At 46.6% G+C, this 27,645-nt stretch overlaps 1 protein-coding gene across 3 annotated transcripts; it reads right to left on the bottom strand.

The window, feature by feature from the left end:
• Positions 1-82: 82 nt before the first annotated feature.
• Positions 83-27,645, bottom strand: GOSR2 (golgi SNAP receptor complex member 2). 3 transcript variants are annotated; one of them, XM_075911462.1, is made up of 6 exons: positions 27,487-27,644; positions 12,559-12,623; positions 9,660-9,768; positions 7,245-7,377; positions 3,059-3,199; positions 83-540 (listed from the first exon to the last, which is right to left on the bottom strand). In XM_075911462.1, exons 1-6 carry the CDS (start codon positions 27,513-27,515, stop codon positions 379-381), a joined length of 639 nt encoding a protein of 212 aa, XP_075767577.1. In that variant the 5' UTR covers positions 27,516-27,644; the 3' UTR covers positions 83-378. The 3 variants fall into 3 exon arrangements, with proteins under 3 accessions (XP_075767577.1, XP_075767578.1, XP_075767579.1); XM_075911463.1 differs by lacking the exon at positions 27,487-27,644 and adding an exon at positions 15,754-15,772; XM_075911464.1 differs by lacking the exon at positions 3,059-3,199 and having other exon boundaries at positions 27,487-27,645.

Below are 27,645 nucleotides of genomic sequence, written 5' to 3'. Positions count from 1 at the left end.
TACAGTTCTTACTTATCTCCACCCTCCTCCCCCTCCAGACAGACAAAAAGAGCCCAAAGGTTACCACAGCCATTCCCAGGAGTAGCACTGATCAAAAATATTCATTGCATAAGGCTCCTGTGAAGCCAAATTCTGATGCATACAGGCAACAGGCTAACAGCATTAAGGGCTGGGCTCCTATTTCCAGTTATGACATTCTCTGCCACATGTACTTCCCTCTGCACAGTCCATGTGTGATTAAATCTGAGTGCCACTTGGGATACACTGCAGTTTACAGGGCAGGAGTAGCCCAAAGGTCACAGTGAACTAGGCAGTACATTTGGGGAGAGCAGTCTGTCTTCATCCAAATGGTCATCTCCTCTGTCTCTAGTGATCAGCTCACGTCAGGTACTGCACCACAAGGAACATGACCACACAGCTCAAGAGCATTCCGCCAATCATGAAGTATTTGTCCTGGAAGGCCCGCTTCTCAATCAGTCGCATCACTGTGTTTGATAAGCCCAGCATGTTGGCAACATCTAGGATTTTCTTGTGAGTGCCCTGAGGGTGACATGGAGTAAAAAAAACCAAAACTATTAGCTTTGTGACCTGGCACTTCTCACACCACATGTCAAAGACACTTACAGCTTTAAAGACAAGCATCAGCCTATTTGATACCCACATAGAGGAGAGAGCTCCCCACCAACTAACAATTCTCGCCACTCAAGAGGGAACAGGGTGCTTGGGAATCAACCAACTGAGATAGATCATACCCCAAAAATCAAGAAAGGACATGAGATCCAAGGTCCAGAATGAAGGCTCCAGAAGAACACACCACAGTTTGGATCTCACAGACACTGTGCTCTGCTCCAAGAAGATGTTAAGGGAACCATCTCAGAGAACTTCTGGGCAGCGACACAGATATACGATCGGACAAGTACATGCAAGATTTCAGTCAGACATAACTCTGCCATTTAGCCTGTTCCTCCTAGACTGATGGATGGCCAGTGCCAGGAGGCTGACAAGATCTTGTGGGGCCATTGACAGGATGTGTAAAAATGAAAAGGTGAAAGAAATGCAGCCAGAACCTTAGCACGCGGTTCTGGAGAAGATAAAAGAGGGCCTGCAACTTAGTCCATCATGGCTGGTATATCCCCAGGACTTGCTCTTGCTGCTGAAGGAGCAGATATGGGGATGTCTGTATAATGCACCAGCCACACCTCCCATGCTCACAACTACGTGAAGTAGCCACCAATGTATTCCTGGAGAGCCCTGGAACTGGAGTGAAGGGGGAAAGTAACTTGTGTCACTGAGAATCTCTGCCAGTGTAAGATGACAGTAAGTTCTACCACCCGATATTGGGTGGGACTGAAGAACAAGGAAGTAACCGACCATGGTGATAGCAGTTTTAGATATGAACCATACTGAGACCAAAACAACTGTCTGATAGTAACCAGGGATGTAAAACTAGGTTCTTGCCCACATGGCTCTCAGGGAGGAGGCTTCACTGCCCTGCTGCAATGTAGCTACCTCCCCAGGAGCTGGCTGAGTGCCAGATACCATTAACCAATAAGCATTAGTTTATCAGTTTAATGCAAAGGTGGGAACTTTTTTGGGTTGGGGGCTGCTGACCCATGGAAAACCCCCACACATCAAACCCTCAGACACGTCCTCTGACTGAGGGCCCTCCTCTGATTGAGGGGGGCCCAGGCTAGTAGATTTTGCATGCTCCAGCCCTGCAGTGGGGTGGCCGTGGGGCTGGAGCGCCAGTATGGGGGCCACATCCAGCCCCCGGGCCTTCGGTTCCCCCACCCCTGATTTAACAGTTAGTCAGTTACACTCTAACATCCCTAGAAGACAGCTTGAATCACACAGTGTCCCAAAGAAAAGCAATGTCAAAACATTTAAAAAGCAATTAAGGAATTCTCCCCACATTTAGCTGGGACTTTTGAAAGCTGGCATAACATAACAAGTTTGTAAGTGTTAAACTCTAAGGCTACGTTTACACTACATGCTTCTTGTGCAAGAAGCCTTTTGCGAAAGAGTTTTTGCACAAAAGGTTCTTGTGCAAGACCATGTCCACACCTCAAAAGCACATCGCAAAAGCACCTGTGCTTTTTCCCATAGGGGTTTCTTGCACAAGAAACCTCTCTGGAGCATCGACACTTGCCTTCTTGCGCAATAACTGTAGCACTAAAAGCAGTTATGCCTCAGAGAAGGAGGTTTACCTATGGCAGAAAAAGCCCTCTGTTCTGCCGTTTAACTGCCCATTTAATTGTGCAAGAGCTCATTTGAGGTGTGGATGCTCCAGAGGTTTTTGCACAAAAACCTTGTAGTGTAGACGTAGCCTAAATGTTAACCCAGAAATACCATGCTGAGGCCTTTTGGATTCAAATGAGAAATTATGAAAAAATGAGCTTGTACCCTTCCTCTGCACCAACCAGGTTTCACTGATCATTCTCTCTCATATCCTATGACAAAGGGTTAACTTTGTATCTTTGAGCTGCTGTCATATTTGAACAGAGCCTGAAATAGTCTTTCAAGTAAGGGACAATGGCTTACTAATCAAGGAACATCAAGATATATGGCACCTCTCAAAGAAATTCAGACAGAGATACTGTTCAGATCTGCTGACTCAGACAGCATCTTTATCACAAATTTTTAAAAAATAAATACAATTACTTTGCAACAGCCTTAATATAAGTAGTTGAAAGATCTTTCCAGCCATTAAGTGCATTATTTCCCCATTTTACAGATGGGGATGAAAAGGGAAAGTGACTTGATCAATGTCCCGCAGCAAATCAACAGAACAGCTGTAGAATACCAAGGGCCCTGATTCCTTGTGTCTTCCCCTGCTAAAGCATCCTGTCTCAAAAAGTTATTTCAAGTAATTGTCTGTCTTCCTAAAATGAAAACAAATTTCTAGGATTTGAATTTACATGTCAGTTGTAGTGCAGGACTGTCCTTGCCCAGCATTCTGAATCTGAAGTGCTGGGTTTAAACAAACCAAGGGGTGTCTATTATGCCTGGTCACCATAAATGAAGAAAATTGGGGTCTTTTTGGTAAATATGCCCCCACCTTTAGTGTCATTCTCTGGTCCCTCAGCCCCTGCAGGATGCTGGTCCCACTGCCAATAAGATCATCCATGCCATGATGGGCATTCTGGAGGGATTCATTAAACTGCAATGTTTCGTCGATCGGTATGGTCGTGTCAGAGTCCTGTGGGGAAATGCAGTTTCTTGGTTACCTCTCCCGCTTGCTCAGTCACACTCCCCATTACTGTGTCTCCCCCTACAGAACTGTTTGATCCTGAATGGAGGAGAGAAATCTTGGGGGAAAACTGTTTTGTTTTTAAGGGAATGAACTATACAGATATAATGGCATCAACACTAGGCTCATCTGAGCCAATTTCCTAAGCTAGCAATGTTTGAGGGGGGGTTGTTTAAAGAGGTCAGAGTCGGTCTAACTGTTCTCTGAGTGAAAAAGGAGAAGATTCAGGCTAAAGCTGGATGCTTTTGAAAATTTCACTCTAAGGCCACATTGAGTATGGCACTACAATAAAGAACACTGAATGGACCACTAAGAAGCAGGAAGATTTATAGCAGTCACTTGATCATGTTCTGTAATCCACATGGGGAGGATTGCTGCTAGCAAAGGGCTCTTTAAAAAACACAGAGACATAAGATGCAATGGCTGAAATATGAAGCTGACATAGAACAAAGGCATACATTTTTAACAGCAATGGTGATAACCATTGGAACACTCTGCTCTAGGACTCCTAGAATATCTCTTAGCAAAAAACTCAAAAACCTGGGCCTGACATAGGAGTAACTTGGTGAAATTCTATGGCCTGCTGTGGGAAAGGTGATTACAATGGTTCCTTCTGACCCTTAAAAATATATATTTTAAAAAAACCAAAACCCCCCCACTATGAATCATGTTTTCTCTGGACATAAATCAGATAAAAAAAAGCCAGGCAATAAGCAGTGAGCCATGACAGAGATCATGCACTCCCATCTTGTGTACCCCCTGTGGCACAGTAAAAAATGTATATGGGAAGACTTTTGTACTGTGAATGGCAACAGTAGCATCCTATTTTATTCTAATGGGGACAGGGACGGCCCGTGGCTATAGGCGGACTCAGCCACTGCGCCCGATGATGACATCACAGGGGCGCCCAGGGCACCCGCCAATGACGTCAGTCCATTGATGGCCCTGCAGGCGGGGGTGCCGATCACACGTTTCACCAGGGGCGCCAGCTGCCGCAGCCGGCCTCAGACTGCTACTGAATGGCAAACATGTGAGAACTAATTAATAGCATAGACTCCTGAGAATACCATATAGCTTTATTGTGTAGGCTTTTGGCGTCACACTTGTCCAGAGTGGATTCCAATGATTATCACAGAGATACAGGCTGAACCTCTCCAGTCTGGCACCCTAGAGACCGGACTGGTGCTGAACCAGAGAATTTGCTGAACCACAGGATGTCAATATTTTCTAGCAGCATTACCAACATTTCCATTACTTACTGGACTCTTAGAAGACATTTAGGGGTAAATTAGAGCTAAATAACAGCACTAAACCCAGAGAGCTAGGACTGGTGGCTGTAAACAGACTTTATGGGTCCGTGAGAAATTCAGCCACACCAATGGTAAATACACATCTGGCTAACTTAAATCATGCTGGACCACGGATGTTGCCATACCAGAGTGCCGGACTAGAGAGGTTCAACCCATACATTAATACAGTGCTGAGAATGCTTAAAATGTATTTGTCATGTGACTACACCTTTCTTCTGTAATAAAAAACAAAACAAAACAAAACAAAGGGTTTAGTTTCAGTTAAGATTCTCTTCAGTCAATGGAGAAAGAAGCTGTTTACTAGCAAAGGCATCCCTTAACCAACCATTTATTAAGCACTGGGTTTCAATTAAATATTCATGGCTTTGAAGAAGGAGCCCAACTCCACATTGCTTAGTAATCAGTCTAATGGATTATTATTATCCCATGAGTGCATTACATTTCAGAACAAAACAACCTCAATTTCCAATGCAAAAAAATAAAATTAAATTAAAAAAATAATAATTCAGACTATCTTTATACATCACAAATCATCAAGAAGAGTGCATAAACCTAATTTTTTCTTGTTTAATTAGAACAACATAATGCTAATTCTATAAAATCATGCTGTTTCTACAGGATAGTGCAGCAGAAGCTTTAAGAAAAAAATGTAATTTAAATATCTGTAAATCAAACATTCAAAACAATGTTGTGGTCTTCAAGAGTCTTTTTTCCATCCCGGTGAGCTTGGTTCAGTTTGGTTACATACCTATCTCACATATTTTTTCTTAACACAACTATGTAAGATATTATGGGTAGCAGAAAAAACAGAAATTGTAGATCACAAGCCATCTCAACATTTTCAGGAACTTTAAAGTCCCAAAGGGAAACTCTCCATATTCCAGTATGCACCTGACAGCCCTGTGTACAGGTAAGGTTAACTCTTAATTAGTTTCCTCTTCTGTGGATTTTTCACAAAATCAATGACAGAAAAATACAATTGTAAAGATATAAGAATTTGCAGGGGAACTCAACAGAAATTATAGCATCCAAACCTGTAGCTTTTTAAAACTGACTAGATTTCACGTTGGAATAATTATCTAACTTTATCTATCTTTGCGGTGACCAATTAAAAAGCTAAATCCTAGAAAGGTGCATTTAGATTGGCCTTGCCCAACTGTCATGAAAATGTAACAGCTCAGCTCTACATTTTGCTTGCCCCCCTTTTATAACAGTGAATAAGGACAGGAAAAATCAACGATATTTTATTTGTCTGACAAAAAGTTACTGGTCCTGGGCTAGTAGGAGCAGAAATCTGGAAGGATGACCTAACTATTTTGCTCAGAACAGAATTCCCCTTCATGTTCACATGGTGGTTCTCATCACGCAGCAGCGGAGAACTATTTAATATTTAAAAGCAGCATTTGAGTGTCTAAAGGGCAGTTGCCATCTTGCAAGACAGTTATACTTATGGCAGAAGGAGATGGGGGACTCTATAGACAGACTTAAGCCTGCTGTTCCTACCTAATTCTTGTTTGAATCAGAAAAGCTTCTGCACTAATGCCACATAGAAAGGCTCTTCCAACTGCATAATCTCACTCCAGACAAATGAGAAATAACTGGCACTGAAGTGAGTCAAATGCACTTTCCAAACACGATGCAGTTCAAATACTGTCCTTATAGGACATTTCAAAGCCTATCTGTGTTGCTGTTGTGGAGTGCTTACTTAAACTCCTGAACTGGAAATAACCTGTACATTTTAAATAATGAGGCTAATTAATCATTGGGACAATTTACGGTGGATTCTCCATCATTGGAAATGTCTAAATCCAGATTAGATGATTTTCTAAATGATATGCTCTAGTTCAAACAGGAATTATTTTGGGAAAGTAGCATAATATGAGTTATAGAAGAGGGCAGGTTAGATCAGCGGTTTTCAAACTTTTTTCTCATGACCCAGTTGAAGAAAACTGTTAATGCCCTTGACCCAACATAATTATATCTTTTGATAAGAGCAAAATTCTGGGGTGAGTCTGGGAATGAGTAGTTTGGAGTGCAGGGAGGAGGCTTGGGTTTGGGGCAGATGACTGGGGCACGAGGTTGGGCACAGACTTACTTCCAGCAACTCACAATGAGCAGAGCAACAGTCAACAGGAGTGTGTAGCTAGTGCTCAGAGGGAGGGCAATACATGGAGCCCCATGGCCCTCTGCTTAGGAGCTGGACCTACTGCTGGCCATTTCTGGGTGCAGTGTGGTCTGTGGTGCCAGAACAGACCGAAAGCCTGTCTTCACACCCCCACTAATCACCTGGTCACCTTACAGTAAAGGGACCCAGTGCCTGCCATTCCACGACCCAGTACTGGGTCTTGATCTGTACTTTGAAAATCACTGGGTTAGATCACAGTGATCTCTTTTGGCCACCAAACTTATGAATCATTGCAATAAGCATAACAGGACTGATCCTTTCTAGAGAAAACCTCTCTCTTTTGTTGTTGCTGTCCAACAGTTTTAGCTTTGCTTTTAGGAAGTTGCCTTTCACCCAAATCCATTGTTTTCCTTTTCTAACTTCATAAACATTTGCATCACCTGACAGTAAAAGCTTTATCATCTAATCAGGTGCCCCTCCCAATCCATCTTCTCCCTAAAACTTGATATAAAGCAGCCTCATTGCTTGGCTGTCCCCAGTTAGAGCAAGGGATATTTACATTAGCAGTGAAAGTGCGTGCCAAGAGCTCCTCTCGCTGTTTCTCCTGCTGCTCCCGAATGTAACGGCGATGCTGAAAGTTCCTCAGTGCAGTCTGCAGGTGCTGGACATCATATTTCAGCTGGTCAACTCGGCTAGAAAGAACCAATGAGAGGAAGACTATGACCTGGCTTCCCAACAGGGGCGGCCTGTGCCTATAACCACAAGGTTGAGGGCTCTCCCCCACAGTGGGGAGCCAGCACTGGAGCTCCAGCAATGGTGCCCCGCATTGCTGGAGCACTAGTGCCAGTTCACCCCATTGCTGAGGGGAGAGGGCAGATCCCTGAGCATCACAGCTCAGATCAATGCAAGTCATGGGCCATAGTTTCCTCACCCCTACAATAGGTGGACAACCTGCATCAGCGACTGAATCCCCAGAGACCACAAGCAACTGCTGGGCAGACCCAAAATGCATTCAGAGAACACCCTGACAAAACTCTTGGCCAGAAATGGAAAGAACACGGTCACAACAAAACTAAGTGGTGTGTTTGTGGAGGAATGTACAAGAACAAGTCTGACACAGGCAACAAAGATGAAGCAAAACTAGCACATAACTCACCACTATGGTGTCTAAACAAGGTGTCACATTATTGGATTCTAAAGTGAGCAGACTGTTGCACTGTTGCATTCATGGGTGGTGTGGGCCCCAAATTCTGTACAAAGTGAGTCATGTGAGGTGTCAAATGAAAGCGTATGCTCTACTGATTCTATATATGATACTCATGTACGTGTATGATTTTGTATGTGAAGTTATGAATACAGTAATTACTCGTTTAACACATGCCCACTTAACACGTTTTCGCAATAGCACGATTTTTTTTTAGGGAATGTTTTTCGAATAACACTACCATTTTCAAAATAACACAAAAACAATCAAGTGGCGGACTACTTTGTGTGGTGGTATAAGCTGGTGAAAACAGTGGTAATACGCACAAACAGATCAATACATGTAGCCACAGCGCTCCTCCTCTCACTCACGTGTTTATCTTTGTGTTTTAACAAACTGTGGCGACTTGTGTTGCTAGATATCTAACGTTGACGTTGATGACCGAGCACCAACAAAAAACTGACTTTGCCACCACCACCTGAAACGCAGCCCCCACCTTTTCCATTATTTTTAATGGGAAAATTGACCCCGCATAGCACGTTTTCGCTTAGCACGAACATTTTCAGAAACGCATCTATAGTGTTAAATGAGGAATTACTGTCTGGGCTCTGTTCTTGTATTGTAAATGTTCTCTGTCTGGGAGAGAGCAATGGGCCTGGACTGCCTATTGTGAAGAAGGATTGTTCAGTTAATGCCTATGCTAACTAGCACTGCTTCATGGACAATGGCTCTCAGAGTGGCCAATAAACACCCGAGGAATGCATCTGGAAACCTGCAGACCAGCCAGTGCATAATGGCTAATGTGAAACAGAGATAGGTCACTTGATCATGTGACCAGCTCCAGCTTGGGAGACAGGAGGAATATAAAGGTGCCATGAGGCTGTCTCCATCTAGTCTTCAATCTTGCTACGGATTCCAGATGCATCCTTGCTAGGGACAGAGAGCCAGAAAGGATTGCTGACCATCCTAATACAGGATGTACACCAGAGACTTCTAAGCTAGCAGTTTGTAATATCTCTGCTAAGAGCCTGCATCAAGAACTTGGTGATTGGTACATGTCATGTATTTTCCTTAACAATCTCACTTCCAACTTTTTCTTTCTTTTATTAATACATCTTTAGATTCAAAAGGACTGGCTCTGTGTGCTCTTGTAGGTGAGATTTACAGTGTAAATTGACCGGCGACTGGTGAGATTGGATTTTATAACCTCTCACTTGTGTGTAAGGGCAGGGGCTGATTGTGGCACAGGGGGAGCTGGGGTGCCTGAGGGGTTTTGCTTGTGAGTCTTCCTGCTGGCCAGATTGGCAACTGAATCACTCTGTGAGACTGGTTTGTGGCCTATTTGGGAAAGGTCTCCAGTCGAAGGCTGTAAGTAGCCCTGGTTTTGAGCAATTCGCCCTGAGCTGATGCCTTGAGCAGTGCCCAGACCTAGCCCGGTCTGTCATACAAGGCGCTTGGGATCTAAATGCCAATATGATCAACAACTTGGTGCCTAGGTTTGAAAACTGGGCAATAAAGTAAATGACCCAAAAAAGGTAATTTAAATCTCTCGTGGAAAAACACAGGAGCATGGATACAGAACAGAGACAAAAGTACTAAATTCTATTGCTGTCTTTGATACCAACTTGGAGTATGACCTTAGGCAAGCTGTTTTACCTATGGCTCTAATTTCCACCATCAATAAAGACAGAAATAAGGAGGCTCTGTATTGGAAAGTTGAGATCCTCTGTTAAAAGATGCTATGGAAGGCAAAGCAAAGCACACACTTACAGTTTGGCATTCTGCCGTTTACTGGCAGGTTCTTTACTGGATAGGATCTCCAGGCGTTCCAGGTTGCTGAATATCCTATCTATTCTTGCTTGAATTTCATTTTCTACTACTGCAAAGGGGAAGGAAGGAAAAAAAAAAAAAAAAGGAAACAAGTTGTTGGAAGAGACTAAACTAGAGACACAGTCCAAAATTTGAAAGGCATTTAGATGTCTAATTCCTATTCAAATCAATGAGTTAGATATCTAGATACAGTAAAACTCCAATAGTCCGGCACTCCTGATAGTCCGGCATCAAAATGGCAAGAGCCTAGTGAGTGAGCTTCGGCAAAAAATGAGTCACAAGGCCATGGATAACCTGCTAGCCCTGCTGTTGCCCAAGGATCCACTGGAACACTGCCAGAATCGGGTAGGCCAGCAGGGGGGTTGGAAAGCGGCCCAGGGATAGCCGATCTTGGGGCAGCTGACATTTCGAAAGTGCAAATGAAGTGGGGATTTAAATGTCCCATGCTTTATTTGCATAATCGCATCATGGCACTATTTCGAAACTGAAACCGTGGTTTAGACACAAAAGACACAGGTATCTTTGACAACGGGGCGCTTTTTCGAAATCTTTTGAAAAAGCGCCCATTGTCAAAAAAACTGCGTCTAAGCCACTGTTTGTTTTGAAATGGCACTTGTTCGAAACAGTGCCATAATGTGATTATGCAAATAAAGCATGGGATATTTAAATCCCTGCTTCATTTGAACTTTCGAAACGTCTAATTTACATCCCTCTGCCAATAGAGGGGTGTAGTTTAGACACAGCCTGAGGCAAGCCAACAGGAGCATCTGCTCCCATTGGCCTCCCTCTTTGTGGATGCCACCATGACTCAGCTTCAGGTAAGCCGACTCCAGCTACACATTTTGCATAGTTGAAGTTGTGTACCTTAACCCAACCTTTCTGGCTTAGTATAGACCAGGCCTGAGAACGACTTAACACTATGCCTGGCAGTACTTCGTCATTATGGAAGCCTGGAGAAATTACAAAAATCAGTGGGGGTATGTCTACACTACCCTCCTAGTTCGAACTAGCGGGGTAATGTAGGCATACCGCACTTGCAAATGAAGCCCGGGATTTGAATTTCCCGGGCTTCATTTGCATAAGCGGGGAGCCGCCATTTTTAAAACCCTGCTGGTTCGAACCCCGTGCAGCGCGGCTACACGGGGCACGAACTAGGTAGTTCGAACTAGGCTTCCTAGTTCGAACTACCGTTACTCCTCATGAAATGCCCCTCATGAAATGCCTCCTCATGAAATGAGGAGTAACGGTAGTTCGAACTAGGAAGCCTAGTTCGAACTACCTAGTTCGTGCCCCGTGTAGCCGCGCTGCACGGGGTTCGAACCAGCGGGGTTTTAAAAATGGCGGCTCCCCGCTTATGCAAATGAAGCCCGGGAAATTCAAATCCCGGGCTTCATTTGCAAGTGCGGTATGCCTACATTACCCCGCTAGTTCGAACTAGCGGGGTAGTGTAGACATACCCTGGGATACTTATACTAACCTGGGAGAACTATAAGTCTTCTGAGGATGCTCAGGGCTGTGCAGAGTTTCCTGTTCTGCCTAATAAAGGCAGGGAATGAATTCATAGATTTACAGATTCCAAGGCCAAAAGGGACCACAATGATCATCCAGCCCTCCCCCTTGCAGACAATAACATTCTTCTAATAAAATGGACAAACATTTTTGAAAGAGATCTAATCTCATGTTAAAGGCTCTAAGGCCATGTCTATACTGGCAAACGTAAAGCATTAGCAGTGACTGCGCTGCTTATAGAGCGCAGTAGCAAAAAATGCCATTGGGTGTCCACACTGTCAGTCACCAGCGCATTAGTGCGGCCATACTCATGGGACTTGCAGTGCCTTTGGGAATGGTGCATTCTGGGAGCTATCAAACAGAGCACCTCCTCTTCTGCTGCTGCAAAGGTTTGTGCGGAGATATGAGTCATCCTGGGTTCTGTCCCAATGGCACCTTCTTTGCGGTGTGCTCTGCTTCCCCAGTGTGCAAAAATGAATTCTCAGCTGTTAAAGTCACTTTAACAGGACTGTGTGCTGAGCTCACTCCACCCTGCTTGTGGAGAAGTGCAGGGTGATCACACTGTGGAAGCCAGCTACTCTAGATAACTTTCACTCAGTTGCCAATCACTTTGGAGTGGGAAAGTTGACTGCTGGACTTTGGTCGATGGAAGTGTTCAGTAGTGATGTTAAAATACATTTACATACAGGGGGAAGAGAGGTGGGAGCCAGTAGCTGCTGTATCAGAGGCAGCAGCAGGGGGAGCGAGGAAGGGGGGTGGCTGCATGTAATCCAGGCTCATCGGTTAACTGTGTACATGAATACATGTTCATATTCCTAGTAGGGCTGTAATAATATAGTTGATTGACTGATAAGCAAAAGCCAATAAGTAAAAGTGCTACTTTCAAACCCGGTTTCTACTAAGTTTTAAATGGACCCACGCAAGGCTGGATAAATCTTCTAGTATATAATGTCAGATCTGATAATCATCTTCACATAAATATCTGGCATCCTCATTTCCAGATCTTTGCAGAATCAGATCTTCAAAATTATATCAAACAAAGTCTCCTCTGAGGATTTTAATAATAGGAAAGCTGCTGTAAGCAGGATAACTTAACAACAAAAATACTAGTGCTTGTCTCTCTGACCCACCCTTCAGAAGGCTCTGGCATTATTAAATTCCAACATAATTTTGAACTGGATAATTAGATGTTGTGATGTAGACCATTGCTTCAAACGCATTTCACAAAGGACAGCAAAAGGAATCTTAAAGTATCTGAGTTTAAATGTGAATAGAAAATCTAACCCATGAGAATTAATGGTCACACCAATAGCTGAGTTAATAAACTTACAGTGTACTGACTGCTTGTCTGAGGTCTCCAGATGCCCCATGTAAGACTGAACCTCATGGACTTGCCTACCAAAGGAAGACAGGGAAGAAATGGGAATTAGAGTCAATCAGTAGCTATTGAAGTAAGAGATTTTTTTTTCTGTACAAACAAGTTGCAGATTTATAATGTAACATAACATTCAAAACTAGAAACCCTTTGGAATGGGAACAGGTTTCCATTATTATACTGCAAACACTGGACAGTATTTCCCAAGAGTGTGAGGACACAGATGAGACCCTAAGTGCCCAGAGGCCAAAACTCCCTCTCAACATGTTTCTGTTCCTGTCCTATTTATTTCTTCAGGGAGTAGCCAAATTAGTCTGTACAGGATAAACTTAAACATCAAATGGTCTAGTAGCACTTTATAGACTAACAAAACATACAGATGGTGTTATGAGCTTTTGTGCACACAGCCCATGAAAGCTAATGATACCATCTATGTTTTGTTAGTCTATAAAGTGCTACCAGACCATTAGTTTTTTATATTTATGTCTATTTAAAAAAAACAACCTTTTCCTGTGGGATGACAAAGGTGATGCCATCATGTCCCTCTGCATGTCACAGCCCCCCCCCCCCCTCCACCCTCAGCTGCTGTGCCTCTTCTCTCCCTACCAGGTACTATGGCAGGCTGAAGCCATACACCATCTCCTTGCAGGGGAGAAGGAACTGTGAGCCACCTGCCCTCCCCTCCCCCCCTTGTGGGGGTTTCCTCTCTCCTCCCCCTCCCCGCTCCCACAGGAAACCAGCACAGTACTCTAATCTAGTGGGGCAAAAGGCTAGGGCTGGCACAGAGCTGGCCCTCCGCGGCGGCCAGGGGGATGGGACCTGAAACAAACAGGGGGCTTAACGAGTACAGGGCACAGCAAGTACGGGGCACAGCCCCCTAGAGCACTAAAGATCAGAGTGAAAATCCAGTTGAGTTGACACAGGTTATTTTCCACACATTCTCAGAGTCAACAGAAACTTCACTGATATTCCACTCATTTTATACATTCTATAAAGAGTCAACACAGTTACCTTGTATATGTCGAACTAGGGAAAAAAGTTAGTAGTATGCTAGAAGCCATTAGTTTTGCCAACAGCAAGATCTGTTTTGGAAAGACTCCGAATATTAGGCTCAGTGGCTGTGACGTAGTGGGGGTGCAGTTCACTCTGGTTTTGCATTCACTGGTTGCTGTGTTGTGCTGTGTGACCCTACTGCCCTCTGCTGGTCTGCAGAGACTGTGTGCGTATCGGTGTGCAGCACCCAGCGGAGGATGGGCCCTGAGGGGAGGCACGTAGGAAATGGCCCAGCCGCCTGGCACCAGGGCTAGGTAGAGGAATCTGAAAAAGCAAGGGGTGTGGCTACCTGGGGGCTAAGGAGACCAGTTGCTGGGAGTGTGGGTTAGTCTCGCCTGGCTAGGATGAGCGAGGATGTTTTAGACCAGCGGTTCTCAAACTTTTGGGGCTCCGGAGCCCTTTACATGCGTGTAAATTTTATGCGGCGCCCCAGCGGTCCACTGACAGTATGTGTTGTACCTATCAATGTTTCCAGTTTGTCAACCTCGTGGAGCCCCTGGAGAGGTCTCGCAGAGCCCTGAGGCTCTGTGGAGCAGTTTGAGAAATGCTGTTTTAGACTAAGGAAGGGGGTGAAGTCCCTTCCCCTCTAGAGGAATAGAACCATAGAGCCATAGAGCTGGAAGAGACCTCAGAAGGTCATCAAGTCCAGCTCCCTGCTTTAGACAGGACCAATCCCAACTAAATCAACCCAGCCAGGGTTTTGTCAAGCCGAGACTTAAACACCTCTAGGGATGAAGACTCCACTACTTCCCCAGGTAACCCATTCCAGTGCTTCACCACTCTCCTAGTGAAATAGTTTTTCCTAATATCCAACCTGGACCTCTCCCACCATATCCAGCTTCTCATCCACTGTAACCCCCCAGGTCCTTTTCTGCAGAACTACTACTTAGATGGTTGGTCCCCAGCCTGTAACTATGCTTGGGATTCTTCCGTCCCAACTGCAGGATTCTGCATTTGTTCTGGTTGAACCCTCATCAGATTTCTTGTGGCCTAGTCCTCCAACTTGTCAAGTCACTCTGGACCTATCTCTACCCTTAAGCATATCTACCTCTCCCCCTAGCCAGGGCCGACTAATCCAGTAGGCACAGTGCCTAGGGCCCACGATACTTTTAGGGGCCCATGAAAATGTTTTAATTTCTTTTAAAATCAGAAGAAAAAAAAACTTTTAGGGTCGAAGAAAATGTTTTAATTTTTTTCTCACATCAGAAAAATATGAAACTTTTAGGGCCCATGAAAATCTATTAAATTTTGCCTAAAACAGAAAAAATAAAACGAAGTATTTAAAGTTATATCAAAAATAATTTAATTTTTTTTTATGGAGGAAGGGGCCCACGAAGGCAAAAGTGCCTAGGGCCCACGAAAGTCATAATATGGCCCTGCCCCTAGCTTAGTGTCATCTGCAAACTTGCTGAGGGTGCAATCCATCCCCTCATCCAGATCATTTAATAAAGATATTGAACAAAACCGGTCCTAGAACCGAACCTTGGGGCACCCCGCTAGAAACCAACCACCATCCCGACATCAAGCCATTGATCAACACTGGACCTGGCCTTCTAGCCAGCTTTCTATCCATCTTACCATCCATTTATCCAGTCCACATTCCCATAACTTTCTGGCAAGAATATTGTGGGAGACCATATCAAAAACCTTGCTAAAGTCAAGGTATTTCACATCCACTGACTTTTCCATGTCCACAGAACCAGTTACCTCATCATAGAAGCTCATCAGATTATTCAGGCACGACTTGCCCTTTGTGAATCCATGCTGACTATTCCTGACTTTCCCCTCTTCCAAGTGCCTCAAAATGGATTCCTTAAGGATCCCTTCCATGATTTTTCCAGGAACCGAGGTAAGACTGACCAGCCTATAGTTCCCTGGATAGTTCTCCTTCCCTTTTTTGAAGATGGGCACTACATTTGCCTTTTTCCAGTCATCCGGGATCTCCCCCAATCTCCTCGACTTTTCAAAGATAATGGCCAAAGGCTCCTCAATGACATTTGACAACTCCCTCAGTATCCTTGGATGCATTAAGTCAGGACCCATGGATTTGTGTACATTTAGCTTTTCTAAATAGTTCCTAACACGTTCTTTACCCACCAAGGGCTGTCCATCTTTATCCCATCTTGGGTCACTTAGCGCATTAGTCTGGGAGCCGACCTTGTCTGTGAATACAGAGGCAAAGAAAGCATTGAGTGCTTCAGCTTTCCCTACATCATCTGTCACTAGGTTACCTCCTTCATCCAGTAGGGACCCTACACCTTCTCTGATCACCTTCTTGTTAACATGCCTGTAGAAACCTTTTTTGTTATCCTTCACATCCTTTGCCAGTCGCAATTCCAATTATGCTTTTGCCTTCCTGATAACCCTCCGGCATTCTCGAGCTATACATTTAAACCTCTCCCTGGTCATTTGTCTAAGTTTCCACTTTTTGTAAGCTTCCTTTTTGTGCTTAAGTACACCAAGGATTTCCCCTGTAAGCCAATCCGGTCTCCTACCATGTTTGCCTCTCTTGCTACGCATCAGGATGGTTTCTTTCTATGCCTTCAATAAGGCTTCTTTAAAATACTGCCAGCTGTCCTGGACTCCTTTCCCCTTCATGTTAGCATCCCAGGGGATTCTGCCCATCTGGTCTCTGAGGGAGTCAAATTCTGCTTTTCTGGAGTCCAAGGTGTGTATTTTACTACTCTTTTCTTCCTTTGGTCAGGATCCTGAAATCTACCATCTCTTGATCACTGCTTACCAGGTTGTCACCCACCTCCTCTTCCCCTACTAGTTCCTCCCTGTTTGTAAGCAGGAGGTCAAGCTGCGCACGGCCTCTGGTTGGATCCTTCAGCACTGGTACCAAGAAGTTATCCCCAACATTCTCCAAAAACTTCTTAGATTGCCTGTGTACTTCCATATTGGTCTCCCAAAATATGTCAGGATGATTAAAGTCCCACACGAGAACCAGGGCCTGCAGTCTGGAAACTTCTCACAGTTGTCTGAAGAAAGCCTCATCTACCTCATCATTCAGTGGTATCTGCCTGTAGTAGACACCAACCATAACATCACTGCTGCTGTTTGTACCTCTAAACTTTGCACCTCTAAACTTAACCCATAGTCTCTCAACAGGTTTTTCTCCCTCTATATACTGGAGTTCTGAGCAATCATATTGCTTCTTATGTATAGTGCAACTATTCCTCCTCTTCTCCCATGCCTGTTCTTCCTGAACAGTCTATACCCTTCCGTGACAGCGCTCCACTCGTGCGAGTCATCCCACCAAGTCTCTATTATCCCAAGTAAATCATATTTCTTGGACTGGACCAGGGCCTCCAGTTCTTGTTTGTTGCCCAGGCTTCTTGCATTAGTGTACAAACACCTCAGATAACCAGTTGATCGCCTTATCTTCTCCATTTGAATCAGGGGGTCCTCCTTTCTTGCTCGTTCCTCTTTGCATTTCTTCCCGGTATCTGACTTTCCAATCCCACAACGAACCTAGTTTAAAGCCCTCCTCACTAGGTTTGCAAGCCTGCCCGCAAAGATGCTCCTTCCTCTCTTGGTTAGGTGGATCCCATCTCTTCCTAACAATCCTTGTGCCCGGAACAGAGTCCCATGGTCGAAGAAACCAAAGCCCTCTCTGCGACTCCACCTGCTCAACCACACATTTACTTCCTCAATTCGACAATCCCTGCCCAGTCCTTTCCCTTCAACAGGCAGGATGGACGAGAAAACCACTTGCGCTCCGAATTCTTTGATCCTTCTTCCCAGCGCTGCATAACCCGCTCAAGGTCATTCTTGGCAGTATCATTAGTTCCCATGTGGAGAAGGCCGAAGGGGTAGCAATCCGAAGGTTTGATCAGTTTTGCAAACCTCTCAGTCACATCCTGAATTCGAGCTCCCGGTAAGCAGCACACCTCTCGAGATTCCAGGTCCGGACAGCAGATGGATGGCTCAGTCTGTCTTAGGAGGGAGTCCCCGACCACCACCACCCGTCATCACCTTTTGGGGATGGTGGTCGTGGAACCCCCATCCTTAGGACTACGCATCCCATGCCTTCCAGTAGATGGTGTTCCCTTGCGGTTTCTTCCTTGTGAGGTCCCTTCCAAAGCATTCACCACTGCAGAGCTGTGGAGAGCGCCTGAAAGTGATTACTTACCTCTATAGCATTGGGGGATTCCTGTACTGGCCTTTTTCCCCTTCTAGAAGATACATGCTGCCAGTTCTCTTCCTGGTCCTGTACTGCCCATCATAACACTCTTGCACCCCCCAGACTCCAAACCTGAGCCTATCATACACTGGAACCCTGTCCTGAGCCTCTCATCCCCAAACTCCTGCACCCCCATATCTGCAGTCTTCTGCCACAACACTCCTGCACCATCCACACACTGCAAATGTGTCCTGAGCCCATCATACTCCCAGCCTCCCTGCCCTGAGCCCCTCATGCACCCCAGCCCAAACTCCTGCACCCTCACAGCCACAAGCCTGCAGCTTGCTCAACACCCCAACACTCCACCTGACCCCAACACTCTCCAGCCTGGAGCTTCCTCCCTGAGCCAGCATCCTCTTCTCTACTTCCTCCTGCACCCAAATTCCCTCCCAGAGCTTGCACCTCTCACCCCTTTCCAGTGTTTTTTTTGTGAGCCACAATAGTAGTGGAGACAGCATGAAGAGTTGGGGCAAAGTTGTTGAGCAGCAAGCGAAAAAAAAAAAAAAAAAAACAGGGCCATGAAGACCCAGGGAAAAATCAACCAAAAAACACCAGCCGTGGGATGGTGTTTTCCCCCAGCGTAGCGTTGGTATGTTGTTGGGGTTTTTTTTTTCTGCTCGACAACTTTTCCCCAGGTCTTCGTGGCCCTGTTTTTTTTTTTTTTTTTTTTTTTGCACTCCACAACTTTGCTCCTGCTCTTCGCGCTGACTCCACTGCTATTGTGGCTGTTTGTCTAGAACGGGTTGGCCACCCCGTCTTAGAGGTAAGAGCAGTCCTTATTGACTAATCGTGTAGTCGATATATGATTAGCCAGAACTGCTATTTAACATCCTTAATTTATAATCAATATTATTAATGATTGTTTGAAAGTGGTGGTAGTATAATAGACTAACCAGCCCTTCCCAAAGGTAATATCTTGTATAGGATCAACTTCTGTTGGTGAGACACACAAGTTTTTGGGCCTCTCAGAAGTTGATCCAATAAAAAGATATTGCCTCATCTACCTTGTCTCTCCAATATCCTTGGACCAAGATGGCTATAACTACACTGCCTACTGTTTGTATTGTTTTTCAGCCTGATTTAGGTCCAACAAATATTTTGAGACGAATTTTGCTCTTTTCCTGCTCAGCACAGAGTCCCAGACACTCGATTCAGTGTTCTACACCGCTGTCTCAACAAACAGTGAGCACCATGCATGTAAAAAACTTGTGCTAAAGAGTTCAGGAGGTGATATGCTATCACTCTCAGACAAGTCTCCTATGGAACAGGAAAATGCTGACCACCAGCCATTGCTATGTGCCATCTACCAGCATTTCTTGTAAGTTGAGTTCTTGGGTGGCAGGTCAGGAGAGATTCAGGCATGGCCCAGCTGACTGGCAGAGTGCCCACAGTTGGGAGCATATATTTGTATTGGTAGTGCACATTTGCCTATGCCTCAATGCACATAAAATATATTCCACACATGGATGGAAAAAGTTAGTGCGCACATTTGGCCATCACATTAAGAATACTCTTAATAAAACCGTCTCCGGGGTAGCTGTGTTCGTTTGTATCTGCAAAAACAATGAGTCCTGTGGCTCTATAAAGACTAACATTTATTTGTGCATAAGAATTCATGAATGAACACCACTTTGTCAGATGCATAAAACAGCTGGTAATGGCTTTGCAATTGTCTAATAAAAGATCTCATTTTCTTTTTTAATTTATCTTTTTTTCCCACAGGGAATTGTCTTGAACTCTGGACTCTAAAATCCAAGCTGATTGGACAAAAACCACTATATTACTGAGCTAATTCCAATGCGTCTCACAGTAACTATGTTCAAAGTCTTAGCTTGCTTATGAAACCAATTAAGAGCAACACAGTTCAGCTATTTCAAGCATATCAAAGAACATTTAATGATTCCAAAGGTTGGGGCATCTTTTAGTCGCTTAGCCTCCAGAGATAGACAGATTAGACATTTATCATTAGTAAAATGGAGTTGGAAGATTACACTACCCTGTGTAGGTGCAGCTGCTACTGGAATACTGCATCCAGTTCTGATGTCCACAATTCCAGTGAAGAGGGTTCACAGTAGAGATATTAAAATGTTTATTTTTGTAAACTTGTAAATCACTGAAATATTCAGAGGTTACATGTTTACACGCCAGGGAGGGAGGCAGGTGGGAGTCAGTGCTTATGGGGAGCCGGCTTTTAAGCACCAACTCCCACTTCGCCCTGTTGCTGCCTCCCCACATGCACCGGCTGCCACCCCACCACCATTGCCTCTGATATAGAGGCAGTGGGGGAAGAGGAGTGGCATGTAACCATATGGATTAACCAATGAGCCAAGGCTAAATTCACATCCCTAATTCACAGAAGAGCCTCGAGAATGATTAAAGGATTAGAAAACATACTTTATAGTAATTGAGTTCCTTCTTTCTAGCTTAAAATCCAGAAAGCTAAGGGGTGACTTGATCATAATGTATAAGTACCTATATATTTGATAAAACAGGACTATAAAGATCAGTGTTAATAAAAAAAAGTTGAGAAAGTACCCCCTTTTGTTAAAAAAAATACCCCCAGAGCCAGGCACCCCACTCTCCCCCGCTCTAATTCAATGCCCCTCCCCCAGAGCCAGGCACAGAACCTATGGTAACCCTACCTTTGAAGTGCCCGCTCCCGCTGCCTGGCCCTGCCTCTGCCTCTGCGGCTCGTCTGCAGGGAGCAGTGGCCCGCCAGCACCGGGCTCACTGCGTGGGGCTGTGCACTCCCACCCCAGCCTGGCACCCCCCTAGCATGGTGCCTGGGGGGCAACTGCCCACCACCACCCTTAATACGCCTCTGATGCGGGAGGTCCTTTGGAGCAAAGCTTATTGTACCACTTGCTTCACCACCTTTTAGCTCCTCTCTGCAGCGCCATGGGGAAGGGGCGATGGGGATGCATTGTACTGAGCTGCTGGCAGGGGTGGGGGTAATACGCATCTCCAGGTTCAGCTTCCCTCTCCATTAGAGCCCCAGGGAGGCTGCTGGAGAGGAAATCAACTAGGAGAGGCGGCAATGGAAGTGATTTTTCCCCCCTCCCAACCCAATCCCGCGCACACGCACATGCACACACACACACACACGGAACTGCCCTGGTACATGCTGCAGGTACATGCTTTTCCTGCCAGGTGCAGGGGAGCATGCATAGAGTGGCTGTTAACATCCGGGCACGCGGCTCCGAATGTTTAGTTTGACAGCCACATGCCACCGCCCCCTCCCCGAACCCTTTTGCAGGGCAAAATCCCGACTTTTTTTTTTTTTTTTTGCCAAATTTCACTTGTGTTGAGGTACCCCTCAGACTTCTCTCGTGTACCACCATTTGAGAAACACTGAATTATAGACCACTGATGCAGCCACTCAAATATTTGCAACAAATCTTGCACAAAAGTTGGAGTGAGGTATCTAGGAAAAGGTGATGATTGTCTGAATATGCTGTTTGTATGAAAGTGACATTTTTGTATTTAAAGTTGTGTATTGGCTCTACACATGTATTTCAAAATGTTTGTTCCTTGGGTAATGTCCACAACGTATTGAAGGATAAACTTAACTGTTGTCAATATGACCCCTGCTGTTAAAGTCTGGTCTTTGTAAAGAGGTACATGCTTGAACACAGGTATACAAAAGGAGGGGACAGGTGAAACTGGTTTGAACCTGTTGTAAGGTCTGCAAAGGGACTGTGAGGGGACAAATGATGATTGGAGGGAATTTGGTGCAAAGGGGCATGACCTGTATATGCATGCAATTGTAAGTGGTCAGTAAAAGGAGGGTAATTACCATGTAAGAAAGTACAAAAGACCTTGCCTTTTGTTTGGGCATTTGCAGAAACTTTGCAGAAACTTTTTTTTTCTCCTGAGTATCCTGGAGGTTTTTGCCCTGGAATGCATTCCTGAATAAAGCTGGTTGCTTAAAAAGGGTGTCTGGAATTGATTTGGTAGGGGTTTTGGGCCCCAATCCGAACCCTCGGATTAAATTCTCCGTCAGTATCTAGCCAGCACACTGTGAAAGGACTATTCAAGTTGAGTGATCAAAAAACACTTAACTAACAGTGGACAATGGGAGATGCCCATCTATCCCTGTGAACCTTCCAACTGAAGTATGAGTAATGGCGGCTGCTATGATTAAGCACATGGACTTACCCATGTGACTCCAAACTCCATCTTGTCACCTGTAATTTTCCACAGAGAGAACAATGGGTTTCCCTTCATTTGGGAGAAGCTACAAAAGATCTTGGAGACATCTTTATTTTGCCTCTTCTCTAATCAAATCTCTGGGCAATAATTTTTGATGGGGGAGGTCCACTCCAAGATTTTAGTAAGTGGTCAAGAGCCACACTTTCCTATTGAGGGTTGTGGAGTCTGGGGCAAAGGTTGGGTGCAGAAGAGAGCTTGTGAGGGCTGGGGTGCAGGAGAGGGTTTAGGGTCTGAGGGGGAGTTTGGGTGAAGGAGGGATTGTGACCTAGGGCAGGATCTGGGTGGGGATATGGGTTCAGGAGAAGATTCTGGTCTGGGGAAGGGATACAAAAGGAGGTGCAGAGTCTGGAAGGGAGTTGTGACCTCAGGGGAGGGAGTTGCGACCTCAGGGGAGGGAGTTGCAAGAGGGCTAGGGCAATGACCTAGAGCAGGAGGGAGTAAGGATGTTAAATATCGATTGATTTATTAGGTGAGTAGTCAATGGAGTTTCCATCAACTACTTGACTAGTCCTTCCGCATTCCTTCTTTGAAACCCAGTGGGGGTTCTTGTGCATATCAAATATGGAACTCTGCGTACAGCCTGGAGCCAGCAGCAAGTCCGGGCTCCACACAGGTGCTTCCGCTTTGAAATGCACAAGAGCCCAGGGGCTCTTGTGCATTTCAAAGTGGAAGCACTGGTATGGAGCCCAGAGTCAGAGGGACTTCCTGCTGGTCCCGGGCTGCACGAGGCGTACCAGCTTTGACTGTGCGGTTCAAAGTGGAAGCGTCCGCATGGAGCCCAGGGTCACCTGACCCTGGGCTCTATGCAATGCTGTGTCTTTGAAATGCTGCACGGAGCCATGATCAGGGGACTGATCCCGGTTCCATAAAAATGCGGTACGGTGCCCACGGTCAGACTCCCCAGCTGATCCTGGGCTCCATGCAGCATTTCAAAGCGGAACTGCCACACAGAGCCCAGGATCAGCTGGGGATTCCAGGTGGAGTCCCCAGCTGACCCCCAGACTCCATGTGACGCTGCTGCTTTGAAATGTTGCGGCAGTGTTTCAAACGGGCAGCACCTCATGGAGCTCTGGATCAGCTGTGTGGTGCTGCCGCTTTGAAGTACCCCCTCTTCCCTCCCCCCTTTGCTGCCTGAAGCTGAGAGAGGCAGCAAGGGGGAGGAGGGGAAGCAACTACTCAACTCAACTATCCAACAAGTATTTGCTAGACCTTAACATCCTTAGCAGGAAGTGGTGGCCTGGGCAAGGAGTTGGGGAGAAGAAGGGGCTGGGTGCCAGAGGTAAACTCTGGCCTGGAAGGCAATTACCTAGGCAGCTCCCATCCTGCAGCACCCAAGGCATGCACCCTGTGTATTGCAGTTCTAGGCTGCTCAAAATGGCTGGCCATTCCCTCTGCTCCAGGTGCCCACGAGAGGAAACTGGCCAATTGGAACCGAGAAATTTGGGGGGTTGGGGGAGGGGAGAAAGCACATATACCCCACCCTAGAGCTTAGAGCCACAGGGAGCAGCCAACCACTTCAAGTGGTGCAGGGCTGCTCTGTGTCTGAGGGTCCTGGAAGGGCAGCTCATGGACCATATCTGGAGGCATGGTAGGTCGAATCCAGCCCATAGGCTATATTTTGCCTGCCCCTGAACTAAAAAGATTGGCACTGTTCAGTTTTAAAAAAAGACATAACTAAGAAGGGATGGGCTTTACCCACAAAAGCTCATACTATATATTTTGTTAGTCTCTAAGACGCCACTATTCCTTTTTTTAAAGAGATATGACAAAAGTTCTATAAAATCATGAGTGACGTGGACAAAGTGAACCAGGAAGCATTATTTATTCTCTCTCATAAAAGAACGAGTGGTCATCTGACATTATTAATAGATAGGGGATTTAACACAAAAATAAGCAAGTGCTTCTTCAGCCAACCTGTGGAAATTCATCATCAGGGGTTGTTGTGAAGGGCAAATGTAAAACTACTCCACACAATTAGATAAATTAATGGAAGGCAGGTCCATCAGTGGCCATTAGTTAAGATGGACAGAGATGCCAACACACATTCTGTGTTCTGTAAACCTCTAACTGCCAAAAGTTGGGACTGGATAATGTGATGGATCTTTTGATAATTATCCTATCCTGTTCATTTCCTCTGAAGTATCTAGCACCAGCTATTATCAGGATACTGGGCTGGATGGGATCACTAATCTAAGCCAACATGTCCAAACAAATAATTTAAAAAAACCTGTATTTTTAAAAAAATTAATCAATTTTTATCCACTTTCCTGCCAATTTATATTCATCAAACACTTCTCTCCTCTGAAACACTCCTGACATCCACTTGTTTTTTATAAATTGCTTTAGCAATAAAAAGCTACTCCACTCTGTTCTGTACAGGCAGTCCCCGGGTTACGTACAAGATAGGGACTGTAGGTTTGTTCTTAAGTTGAATCTGTATGTAAGTCGGAACTGGCGTCCAGATTCAGCCGCTGCTGAAACTGATCAGTTTCAACAGTGGCTGAATCTGGACGCCAGTTCTGACTTACATACAGATTCAACTTAAGAACCCCAGGCATCCCCAAGTCAGCTGCTGCTGAAACTGATCAGCGGCTGATTCCAGGAAGCCCGGGGCAGGGGCTTCCTGTAGTCAGCCACTGGTCATTTTCAGCAGCTGCTGACTAGGGGACACCTGGGGCAGAGCAGCTGGGGTGCTGCTGGGTTGGTCCAGTGGCACCCAGAGCGGCGCTACGGGACCAACCGGCAGCGCCCCAGCTGCTGTACCACAGGCGTCCGGAGCAAAGCCGCGGAGCACGGGGGCAGTGGGACAGCCCAGACGCGCCGTGGCTATCCTGCTGCCCTCGGGCTCCATGGCTTTGCTCTGCTTTGCTCCCCGTCCCCCTGGTCTGCAGACCAGGGGGACGGGGAGCAAAGCGGCGGAACACGCGGGCAGCGGGACAGCCCAGACGCGCCGTGGCTATCCTGCTGCCCTCGGGCTCCGCGGCTTTGCTCTGCTCTGCTCCCCGTCCCCCAGGTCTGCAGACCAGGGGGAGGGGGAGCAGAGTAGAGCAGAGCGGCGGAACGCGCGGCCAGCTGACAGCCCAGACGCGTCTGGGCTGTCAGCTGGCCGCGTGCTCCGCTCTGCTTTCCCCCCCCCCCCCATGGTTTGCAGACCAGGGGGAGGGGGAGCAGAGCGGAGCAGAGCAGAGCGGCAGAACGCGCGGCCAGCTGACAGCCCAGACGCATCTGGGCTGTCAGCTGGCCGCGCATTCCGCTGCTCTGCTGTGCTCCGCTCTGCTCCCCCCCCCCCCTGCAGATCAGGGGGAGGGGGAGGGGGAGGGGGAGCAGAGCGGAGCACAGCAGAGCAGCGGAATGCGCGGCCAGCTGACAGCCCAGAAGTGTCTGGGCTGTCAGCTGGCCGCGTGCTCCGCTCTGCTCCCCCTCCCCCTGGTCTGCAGACGGGGGGGGGGGGGGGAGAGCAGAGCGGAGCGCGCGGCCAGCTGACAGCCCAGACGCGTCTGGGCTGTCAGCTGGCCGCGCGTTCCGCCGCCGCTTTGCTTCCTCTCCCTGGTCTGCTCGAGACCAGGGAGAGGAAGTGCCCCGTTCGTAACTGCGGATCCGACATAAGTCGGATCCGCGTAACTCGGGGACTGCCTGTATTAACTAGTGCTTTTCAACACTAAAATCTTGATTTTTTTTTTTGGCCTCCGTCGGTCAGTTGACCATGGATGACGTATGCTAGTTCTCGTCTTGGTTCGTGTCGAATTGTCTGGGACAGAGTCGGGGACAGCGTCGTTGGTGGCTGAAAAGGCCAATCCGGGACAGGCATTCTTTGCCGCAGAAGTCGCAGCTATAGGTGGTTCCCTGGCTGTTGTTGTTGCGTAACTTCCTGCGGGCTCGCTTTTCTTCTGATGCACGCATCACGTTCGTTTCGCCTGACTTGAGCTGTGTGGTCAGGGTGCCCCTCCACTTTGGGTGGTCTGCTGCGAGGTCTTCCCAGGACTGCGTGTTTATGTCGATGGCTTTCATGTCCCTCTTCACGACATCTTTAAATCGCAGGTTCGGGCGCCCTGTGGTTCTCTTTCCAGATGCCAGTTCCCCGTAGAGGATGTCCTTTGGGATCCTCCCATCCTCCATAAATCTTGATACACACTCATATATTATAGTATCATCCAAAGGTCCATGTTGGGAAAGAAGTTGCTTTGTGCTAGATGCTGCACAAATATGTAAGTGGACACTGTCCTTGCCTTTAAAGTGCTTACAATGTGGTGCGACAAAGTATCAGAAAATACTGTAATTAGCTCAGAGTATTTCATAGACATGGATGCTTGTTGATAAGGGAAAGAGGATATACAAGATTAAAATAAATTTTCCTTATCTACCCTTGCCACCATTTCCAAAAGGAATGCAATAAACAAACAAGATAGATATGGATTTACAAAGAGAAAATGAAACTACTATAAAACTATTTAATTCCTAACATTATGATTAAATTATTATTCTAGCCAATTTATTGATATGAAAAACAATTCCATAGGTAGCAAATTAGCATTCTGCAAGGTTTCTTGCACCCTCCTCTTAAGCATGCGATGCTAGTCTCTATTGCACTACTACAGAAACTTCAGGCAATTCCTGTGTGGTCCCCTTCCTCTTATATTTTCTTATTTGTGCCAATTCCAAGACAAGCTATTGGTTGTGCGCACAAGCATGCACACACCCCATCTTTTTTTTTTTAAACTTTCCAGAGTCGTCATGCTGACACCCCTTATGCCATAAACAACAACCCTCACAAAGAATCACTACAGCATTTCAGCAGAAACGCTGCATCCTGTAAGTGTGGTGGTGGGCAACATATTTACCCTGAAAGAAGTAGGCTAACACTACACTGCCATCTCTGTATCCCTTCCTTTTTCTTTTCTCTTCAGCATCTGAGGAAGTGAATTGTATCCAGAGGTGAAAATAACCTTACCTTTCTTACAGGTACCTATCACAACATGCCCTCCACCCTTAGGAGGCAGCTCCGGGCAGGGAGGAGGGAAGGGGGGAAATGTTGCAATACAACAGTAGCTATAAGAAATTTAAGTGTGGCGTGTGGGTGGCTCAAGCCAGAGGGCTGGGGCGTGGCGGAGTCCGGGGTGCAGGAAATGGGGCTCTGGGGTCGGATTAATCGACCTCGCCGGGACTCGGCGCTCAGGGACAGGGGCCAAGCCAGGACCGTCACGGCCAATAATGCCCCCCCCTCGCCGCGGCAGGAGCGGGGCCAGGCCGCCAATTCCCGGCTGTAGCGCCCCAGGGCTCGGGCCCTCACGCGCGTGCAGCGCCCCCTGCCCCTGTAAGGCCCGTTCCCGGCACCGCGGCGGGAGCTGGAGCCCGCGGCACCTCCCTCGCCCTGCTAGCCCGGCTCCTCGCTCTGGGCCGGGCGCGGCCTCGCCCCCAACGCGACCCCCACTCACTTGTTGGTCTGGTGGTAAAGGGCCTCCATGGCGCGGCGCGGCGCGGCGCGACACGTCAGGCCACCCGCTTCCGCTTCCGCCCGCTAGGCCCGGCCACTTCCGCCCGGAAAGGCTGCCCATGCTGCTGCCTGACGGCAGGACGGGGCGAAGCGCGCTCCC

This window comes from Pelodiscus sinensis, chromosome 29 (genome assembly GCF_049634645.1).
Source record: "Pelodiscus sinensis isolate JC-2024 chromosome 29, ASM4963464v1, whole genome shotgun sequence".
NCBI classification, from domain to species: domain Eukaryota; kingdom Metazoa; phylum Chordata; order Testudines; family Trionychidae; genus Pelodiscus; species Pelodiscus sinensis.
Note: the sequence above shows the minus strand (reverse complement) of the source record. Positions and strands in the feature narration are given on the sequence as shown.